This window comes from Montipora capricornis, chromosome 12 (assembly GCF_036669925.1).
Source record: "Montipora capricornis isolate CH-2021 chromosome 12, ASM3666992v2, whole genome shotgun sequence".
NCBI lineage: Eukaryota > Metazoa > Cnidaria > Anthozoa > Scleractinia > Acroporidae > Montipora > Montipora capricornis.
In genome coordinates, this window is record NC_090894.1 from 14388561 (window position 1) to 14398560 (window position 10000).

Consider the following 10000-nt stretch of genomic DNA (forward strand, 5'->3'; position numbering starts at 1 on the left):
CTGATACCTGAGGTACCTGGAATTTTTTTTTTCTGCAAGGTTGAAGAGGAAGTTTTGCCAACTGTTGTCGGCGATGAATCAGCTAAGGGTTTCTTAGATCTTAGAAAAAAATTCCTCTGGTACCCGGGTATTGTCCAAGTTCTTTTTACCCTTAGTTTTAATGTGAATCTGATTGGGACATCTTCCTTAAAGTGCCCCTGTGACCAAAAAATCAATTTATATTTTTCTTTGGATTTCAAAACTATGTTAACAAAACACTAAGTGACCCACGTTTTAAGCCTTGATTTCAAAAAGACACCTCTTTATTTTAACTGTAATTTTCCTATTTAACGGTCCGCCATTACTAACATTATGTTCTTGAGAGAGCTGGATCGAGGAGAAAATTACGTCAAAGGCTCTCTAGTTTAAGAATGCAATACGTGTGTACGCCGCAGAATTAATATGCAGCACGGGGTTTTTGGGCTTTCAGACTTTGAAACTCACGCTTTGCATATATAATAAGCTGCGTTCACACCCTGAAATTTTAAGCTAGTGAGCCTCTGACGTCACTTTTCCCTGGATCCAACCCTCTGAGATCCAATCGGTCAGTTTTGAACGTGAGTAATGGCGGACCGTGAAATCCAAAACTTACACTCAAAGTAAACGGCCTTTGGATAAAAATCAAAGCTCAAAATTTTGCCAGTCAGGTGTTAAGCAAACACACTTTCAAAATCTGAAGGAAAAAAGGAAGTGTTTTTTTTTTATCACAGGGGCACTTTTTAAAGAGTTAGGGCGCGTTCTTTTGGTGCTATTCCGGAATAGGAATACACGGAATAGACGGTATTCATGTTCTTTTGCGACCTATTCCGTTTTCGGAATGAACGGAATCCTATTCCATTCATTCTGCTCCCGATAGGAGAATGGACGGATTGACCGGAATATGTTTCACTCCGAATAGGTAGAATATCCGTTCTTTTGGGAAAATTTTGGCCGGAAATGATACTCGGCCGTCTGGTCACCCGCTGGCGGCTTGAAATTTGTAAAAATCTGAATGGAATAGCGATGCAAAATGTCTACCGTAGATGTGGGTTTGTTGGCCTCTCTTCTGTTTCTTTACCGGTGGTAGAACAAGAAGAGTTGTCAGTTTGTTTTAATGAGAAAAAGTGCCCTTGCCTGGTCAAAAGAAATGACGTTGACATTAATTGGTTTGTGCAAAAACCACGGACCTTTTTTCAAATTAAGTCGACATCAAGAAGAAGAGAATACGGGAACACATTTGCAGCACGCAAGGCACTCATAAGTACAAAAAAATTTTCGTCATTTTTCCACTTAAGGTTTTTAGCCAATGAAGCAAACCGAGAATTCAAGAAAACCGCCAAAAAACTGGTAATGACCATATTTCAACTTTTCGTGTTCCAAACTTTCGGGAAACCTCTTTCTCTCTCCAAGCCAACGCAGTTTTCGCATGCGCAGATACAATAGTTCCCAGGTCACCTTCGCTAATAGTATTCCGTTTTCAGAATATGTGTTCTTTTGTAAATTGATATTCCGTTTATTCTGTTATTCCTAATCCGGAATGAGAATAGCCAGGATATTCCCAAAAGAATACACTCCTAGTTTTCTTTCATAAGACATAAGAAAAATAGAGCAACTTAGTTCGCAAAAAAATTGCAGTAGGGCGAAATTTAAAAAAGAAACTAAAGTTCCCGAGAGGAGGAGAGAGTCGCATATGAAACGGGCGGGAATGCTTGTCGTCTCGCTTTGGGGTGTAAATTTTGGATTTTGGTCTCATTAAGCCCATAATTATATAGCTGTGAAGGTCTCGTTTACGGTTACATGCGAAAAAATATAAAAATATAAATTTAATGTTTTAAATATGGTCACTTTTAGGGATCAAAAAAAAGCCTGGGCCACGCCCAGATTGGTCTCCCTTTAGGGGTTTAATTCAAAACGTTTGACGAGTATCCTCGCCCCTTCATGTGCAAATTTCCCTCCCTCCTTCCCGGCCGTGAAGTGACCTTAAAAAATATAGCTCGTTGATGATGTTGCTGGTTACATCAGCTTGTTTGGTTTTAAATTTTCTATTTTGTAACTTGCAAGTGCTGCAATAGTTCGTTGTTTTTGTGCATTGGTCAGTCTTAAACTCAGAGCAATCAACTTTAACTTTCTGTACTTCTCTGATCTTTGAATTAATTTAAGGTTGATGTTTTATCCAGAAAAGGAAAATAACCCTTTTAGTACGGTAGGCTAGGACCAGGCCTTGCAGCGAAACATGACAAGCAAAGTCACAGTGGCCGTAGCAGGGGATTGGGAAGGGAAAGGTGGTGATAGCGGCTCCAGTGCTATAGACCACTTTCATAAATGGCGACCACTTTTACATTCCTTTGTATTTATGTTAATTAGACCTACTGCCCTCGTTTTAAAACAAATATTCTTTTGAAATTTACTCGTCGTAGCGAGGTTAGTAGGGCTTATTAGCATTGAAACAAAATAATATTTTATTTGGCCGCCATTATGAAAGAGGTCTATAATTATCCTCTAGCTAGTGGGTGCGCTAGGCCTCCTGTGTTTCCCATTCCCAGTCTGCGCTCGGCCCTTGCTTTTACAAGCTTTCCATTACAAAGCCCGTTCTTAGGATATCAGCATGATTGAAAGCTGTTAAGTTTATAATTTGCCTCATCCAATTTCAGGGCTTGTCTTCTGGGGTAGTTTTGAAGACAGGAACTTTATAGCAATATTATGAGGCTTATCACTGGCTAAATTTGAAAATTCGTTTTTTGCAAGAATTCTCTCTAGTGGTGTGAATATATCAGACTTTTCTATCAGGTCTGTTAAATTCTGTATATAGGCTAACGGTTTTTAGGGTTATTTTCTTTATTAAAGTTAAATGGCTTTTAAAACACTTTTCTGAGATCCTGCTTCGTTCAGTTTGCCCCTGGAATCGCCGTGTAAAATTCTCGCCAAAGTCACGCCCTTGACCTAGTACACAGGAAGTTCTAAAGTTAAGTTCTAAAGTTTGACGCTCCTTTTTTACCAACAAAATTTTTATTTTATCAAAAGAAACAATTTTTTGTAAACGCGTGACACTAAACAAGTTTGCTTGCTTCAGAACCAATATGGTTGATCGAATATCATGTCCTTCCATATTGTTAAGTGCAAAATAGAGAGAGGTTATCCTTAAAATATCTCTCATGGAAGAGTATTTTTCATGTAGTTTCCAAATGAGTCTCTTTTTGGCTGAAGTGGAGCAATTCTTTGGCAATTTCTTATCTGGTCAAAGCTCTAAATTTCGTGGTTTGTCTTCATGTGACTTGTCATCTATGAAATTCCCACCCTTCCCCCCTTCCCCCGAGACCATAAATATGAGAAGACTCACCGGACCCTATTACTTTTTTTGCTCTGGGAGTAGAAATGACGCTTTAGAGCATTTGATTTTTTGCGTGTTTTTGTCCAAACACTGCTTCAGTGAACTTTCAGTGGAATATCCGGCTTCATTGCTTTAGTTCTTCGCATCTATTAAATCGAACCCGCTTTCTAAATGGGTTTCCTGTGATATATTCTTGGATTTCCTTGAATAGGAAAGTACGCTTGTTAAGAAGGAAATAAGAAACAATAAGAGGAAAAACCGGGGGTTGCCTTTCTTTAATAGATTCCCTCTTTCCTGTGCACAGAGCCAAAAACCTCGTGTAACAGAAAAATTAGAACTTCGAGGTCGCTTGAAGACTGAAAACATTAACTATATTTGCTTTGTGTAAACATGGCGCCTTAGGAATTGCGAAAGAACTGAGTTTGTTCTAACTGGATATCCTACGACATCGAGGGAACTTTCCATGCGCAAAGCCCGATGAATGATAGATGGGTCACAATCGATAAGAGGTTGGCTATTTCGTCACGTCCATTTCCTTTTGAGCAGTGGTTATTATTATTATTATTATTATTATTATTATTATTATTATTATTATTATTATTATTATTATTATTATTATTATTATTTCTTGAATTAACCAACTATACAATTTTGTCCCATTCCTATAAAGTAAATTTCAAATATACTAAATATGTCCACAATCTAGAATACAAGAAAGGTTATCACTATGTAGTAGGCCTAGTTGTCTTCCCCACACATCCCACTTGTTGAAAGATGTTCAAAAATTCAGATGAAAATCAAGGTTAAAAGACAACGAAGGCGTCGATAATAGCCATTAATTAACTTCAACATCAGACAACTTAATACAAATCAAAACCAAGTGCGGAAGAGAATAAAATTCAGTTCCCATTAGCTATTGCGAAACCTTGAATTTCGAAAAAGGAATTGGAGGGAGACTTAACTATCAAAATTTGTTAGCTAAATAGTAAGGATTTATTATTATTATTATTATTATTATTATTATTATTATTATTATTATTATTATTATTATTATTTCTTCCTTTTCTGAGGGGAAAAGACGCGGTGCGGTTAAAACCATCTGCTGAAAGGATAGGCTTGATGCCATTTAGTTCGTAACATAAAAAAGTATGAAATTGGTGATAACGAAAGAAATGTAAATGTAAGTGTCATTGAATTAAGAACTCGAGAATTAATTAGAAACACTACAAAAATCCAATTAACCTAAATCAAATTAAAGCGCGCTGACCAGGAAAAAACCTCTGGGAAAAAGAAGAGAATCCGCAATCAATCTACATGGAGTGAGGTCATTAGAAAGTAGTTAGTGGTTAGATATTTAACGCTCAGTCTTTGTTTCAAATGTCTTCAAAATAGAGCGTTTCAGAATATTTATGGCTTTCATCAACGATTCGTCATAACTTGAAGACGCACGAGCGATTCACGTGAAAAAACCTGGAGCCAATGACGCTGGTCATTTTTCCCTCAGCGTGAGACGCCATTTTGTCTTATTTATCTCTAGCAAAGTTCGACGAAGTATGCAATTTACCCTGGTTGGAATTTAGCGATGAAGTATTAAGGTTTAATAAAGAAGAGTTCTTTTTTTTTTGAAATGACTATATCCGTTGACGTGGGCAGGCGACGTCTTTGCTTAATCGCCTTAGTGAAATTGGCCCTTCTACCCCACAAAGAACTTGAAAAATCGTCGTGGAACGTGCAGCCTTTCTGCTGACAAGCGCATTTCATACATAATTTCGCAATGAAAGTCGCGTTTAGCACTCAGCACATAGTTGTGTAATTGCGTGCTGCCCATTCATCTGTGTCATTCTGTTAGTGGTATTTTGAAACCTTTGTAAGGATGTCAATACGAACTGAAGTACGACAATGCAAATGTATTTCACAAGAATAAACGATTGTAAACGCCGCGTTGTATTTTCGCGTGTTTGTATAGAATTACACTTGCCAGTTTTTAAGCAGATGACGATGTGCAGAGAAAATTGTCCCCAGGATGCCATTTTGAGCGTTGTATTGTTGCTCCTACCTGTTGTTTCTGCTTCAATATTAATCGATTGTATTTTTAGAACTATTGAGTGCTCATTCAAACACTCTTCAAAGCACTGCCCAACAATAGAGATAATGAACTTTACGTGAGTGTCAATCGATGCAATACTGATGCAATAATTAGGAATTAAGCGAGTTAAATCAACTCGTAGCGAATCAAATGATGGTTTGTTATTAGAAGAAAAATCGAAATGGTCGGAGAAAAATCTTGGAGCAGACAAGCGAATCGCCGATAATTTCAACGCACATGTGCTGCTAACTTCGGGAATCGAATCCGTACACATTTTTCTCATTACTGCTAAGATTAACCTTTGCCATCTTGATGAGGCTTTCAGTTCATCTGGGCAGAATATACAAGTCTGAATGTTGATTGGCAATGTTGACCGGCCGGAGCTCTACCTACTGAATATCTGACTTGCATCGTTACTTCTTCAGTGTACTTAAACAGTTTGCTTACGATAGAGTTTAAGAGACGGTAAAATATGACTTTGCAAACATGGAATTGCGTAAAAAATAGGTGATAACGAACAAATAAGAAATGAAAAGAACTTAACAATCAAGACTTCTGCATGTGCCTGCTTGTTTACGAAAGCTGATCCCAGACAAATATTCCTCATTTTCTTGATTAACCAACGGCGATACACTTTCGAATTTATCGCTCAAATATATCAGCAAAGGTCATTATAAAGGAATTAAAGCTCTTACATTTTAACTTAATGAATGCCATATCTTAATTGAAATCAAATGGCACGTTTAGAGGTTGCCTTATGCTTGTCTGACCAAAGCCTTGTTAAACGGTACTTTAACTGTTTGTCACTCACTGCTACAATTTTCTTCTTAAATATTTTGTTTATGCCCAGGGAGAACAGATCAGTCGAGGCAAAGGAAATTCAATACATGGATAATATTAGGCCCATGTGTTAACCTAACACCTAATTGTTTGTAAGATTGAAGAGGGACGTGTGTAGATTAAAGCGTCCCTTGTCGCTAATAGACGCCTCACTTGATACTGCGTAATGATGGTGGTAGTAGAGAAGTACTAGTAACACTATGCTTTAAGATAAAAAATCTTGACTTCAAGACGGCGGACAGTCTTGATCAAATATTATAACATGAAATGGCTTTACTCATCGGAGTTCAATAGTATAGTTTAACCAAACCTGGCTTCCACGTCCAGTCGTCTCGAATCCGGCCTTATCTAAATCATTGTTGAAGAGACGTCCTACTAATCAACGCAACTACATTGTCTAATAAAAGATCGCATCTTAATAACATCATTTGGCTCGTTAGAAAAGGAAGAGCAATTTTAGTGCGTTTCCGTGAGATCGAGTTCCACTGACAACCACAAAGCTCAAATAGGCGGCATTTATCTAAACTCAAGACAATAAGACATCTGGGAAAAAGTTCCGCTTCATTGCCATAGCAATATCTCGTGTCGTGTTTATTTTCAAAAGCCCATTAAAGTACTATTCTTGTAACTTAAAGGCGTAAAAGTTATACAAGCTTGTCTTTGTAAATTTTGGTTATTCGGAAAACAGTCACCAAACTGCGTATAATTTTTTTTCATTTCCACGTTATCAATGGAATAGGGGGGAATAAGGTACTGCACATTGTTGTTTATTCACTCAACGCTTCGCAGGGAATTAAAGAACGTAGGTTTGGAAAGGGGAGGGAATTAAATTCAAAGATTGTCGACTGGCTAAACAATATTGATTCAGCACTCACCAAGTTGTGAGAAATTCAGTCCTTCATAATGACGTTTATAAGGGTCGCCGAAAAACAACAATGAACTGAGCACACGATGTTATTAAGACAACGCGTAAGGCTTAAAGGATGTTAACTATAGCATTTGTACCGAGAGGAGGTCAAAAATCTTGTCAACAATGGCCGTGAAATTCCGGTGGATTACATCGGAGCTGTATCAACTTTCAAAAAAGCCATGATTTCACAATCTTGTAATGTGTCAGGTGGACGATATAGGAGTTTGCAATAGAACATTTAATTCAGATAAAAATTACCGGAAATTCGTGAAACCGCTAACTTTATTAAGAATCCACTGACAAGATGAAAAATCAAACCAGTTTGGCACTGTGAAACACCTGTTTTTACATTTACATTTGCTAGCTCCCTCTCTGGCGTCGTTCGCCATAGAAGGACTTGGAAGACGAGCTCCACAAAATTCAGTACAAAGTCGCTGTGTTGAATCCGTCGGAAACTACAAAAGGTTCAAAAGTAACGTTTGCAAATCTCTAGTTAGATTGTTGGCGTGATTGATCGCCAGGCTTTGGGAGGTTACAAGTTTGCGGTGTCTTGTGTCTTCGCGCTTTCCGCAGAAACTTTGAACAAATGTCCAATGACAATGCTCTTTGGGTCTGGCGATCACGGGTGGGCAGTTGTGAATAAACTGCGGCAGCGCCTTAAAGACGGCAAAGGGCGTGCGAATCACTGATGTAAAAGTAATTTTGAGAAACACTGTTGAATGACAATTCTTTAGCAGCGCCAAGCCTGAGTAGGAATCGTCTCTGATGTCATCGATACATGAAAAAAAAAAAATTCATCATATATTGTTATCTGGTTTATGTATTATATTTTAATGTGTATACTGTTGAAATTGGAAATACCACAATCGATTTTGTCTTATGCTTCCAGCTGGGGCCCCACTTATTAATCCCTATATTTCAAGGACTCCTTGTCTCATATGTACATTTGTCTGGAGTAAACAATTTACTTCTTCGGTGGTGGCCGCACATTTTCGTGCAAGAAAGCAGTTTTTTTGCTTGTAGGACAAAAACACTTCCTGAAATTTAAAAAGCGTTTGGATTTCCTTAGTGGTTAACAACCATTAGAAATGGGAACAATATTTGGAATTGTTCATTAGATGAACTCATAAAAATGCTTATCAATGTTTACCTCGGGAAATGGAGCAAATTTATTTTTAATTGGAGTGCCCTTGTCGATGTCTTTCGTTAATTCTAGAAAAAATGATCGTAGGTCAGCACGCTGAAGGATTTGACATCTATTGTAGCTTTGTCGTTCTGCCCCTGCGAAGTGTCTAAAATTCCTCGAGCTACAGATTTTATTATTCACTTCCGGTAAGAGAGTGGACGCCTAGCCAGCCGGATATCATCACGTTCGCCCGTTGTGACGAAAGCGCAAAATGGTTATTTGCGCAGCGTATGTAATATAATGACACTCATATAATTGACATGAGTCTGTCTTATGTAGCTGTTGAAGGTACAGCACTGATCTGCTCACACAGCAATTCGAAGTAATTATTTTTTTCGAAGTATAAGTCAAACTTTGTTGCCACACAAACGAACTCCTTTCCTCACTATGGGGCTTACCAACAACTACTCCACTGGTACTGTGTCTAGCGAAGAGAACTGTCATTTTTTGCCCTTGGGACATTTGTACGGAATGCTGGTGGTGAATATTTTGTCGATGATTCTCGGGACGATCGGCAATGTTCTAGTTATCGGTACTGTCCGCACGAATTTTGCTCTGCAAATTATTTCCAACTACTGGCTCGTCAGCATGGCTGTGGCTGATCTGTTTGTAACGGCGATTGGGCAGCCTCTCTTTGTCGTCTTCCTGGGGCTTCAACTCATCGGTGAATGCAACTCGGTCGTTTCACAAGTTTTTCGTTTGATCGCTAACATGTCGTGTTCGGCATCCGTGCTTCATCTCTGCCTCATCAGTGTCGATCGATGCTTGGTCATTTTGCGACCGCACGATTTCAGAAAGATCCGTACGAAAAAACGGTTCCGCATTGCCCTGGTCATCGCATGGATTTTGCCAGTTGTCTATGGAATTCTACGTCTCACGCTCGAAAAGTCAGTAACGTCGTATTTTACAGTGACAGCCGTGGGACTTTGCTTTGTGGTCATAATTTTATGCTACAGCTTAATTATCTTGAAAGTCAGAAAGCAAGGCTCACTGACCCTAAAACGGATCCGCGGTTCTGGAGGACGGAACGTTGCTTCAGAACACATGATAGAGCGTCGCGTTACCGTCACAATTGCTATCGTTGTTGTAATTTTCACGGTTTGTTGGTTTCCTTTGTTATACCTACGTTCGGCTTTCGCCGAGGAAAACTTTGGCGTGGCTTATAACTGGGCCCGCACTCTTGCCTTGAGCAATTCTTCCATGAATCCGTGGATTTATTGCTTCAGGATCGCAGAATTCCGGGAAGCTTACAACAGACTGATGAGGTGCCAGTGGAAGCCAACCTGTAGGGCCGGGGCGCGGGAGCCGAGAGACCCAACGACAGGGACTCATTCAAGTGACTTGGAAACGACGACTGCAAACGGGGGACCTTACGCGTTGTAATGGTTTCGAATAGCCATAGTTTTGAGTGAGAGTTGAAAATATGTCAGCTACTTCATGATCTTTAATGAAAAAGATTTGGAAACAGACACTGTGCACTGACTGTGCTGCATTCTCATGCTATATTACCCCCTGGAGATATATAAACAATGTGAAGGATTTTTTTTTTCTTCGTGGACTGCGTTCCACAAATCGTGAAAATTAAGCCAAAATAACCGCTAAGACCCTTCACCTATCCGTGTGGTATTGACC

The 10000-nt window shown here is 39.0% G+C and overlaps 2 protein-coding genes across 2 annotated transcripts in view; both read left to right on the forward strand.

The window, feature by feature from the left end:
* LOC138027604 (uncharacterized) overlaps nt 1–2881 on the forward strand; it is a 9553-nt gene extending 6672 nt beyond the window's left edge. The window contains exon 4 of the mRNA XM_068875154.1: nt 1–2881. This exon is cut by the window's left edge and continues 307 nt beyond it. The gene's annotated coding sequence lies outside the window, so the exon portion shown is untranslated.
* A 5315-nt stretch (nt 2882–8196) lies between these two features.
* LOC138027606 (histamine H2 receptor-like) overlaps nt 8197–10000 on the forward strand; it is a 2314-nt gene continuing 510 nt past the window's right edge. Inside the window, exon 1 of the mRNA XM_068875155.1 lies at nt 8197–10000. This exon is cut by the window's right edge and continues 510 nt beyond it. Within this exon, the coding sequence (XP_068731256.1) occupies nt 8756–9751 (996 nt within the window). The 5' untranslated portion in view covers nt 8197–8755 and the 3' untranslated portion in view covers nt 9752–10000.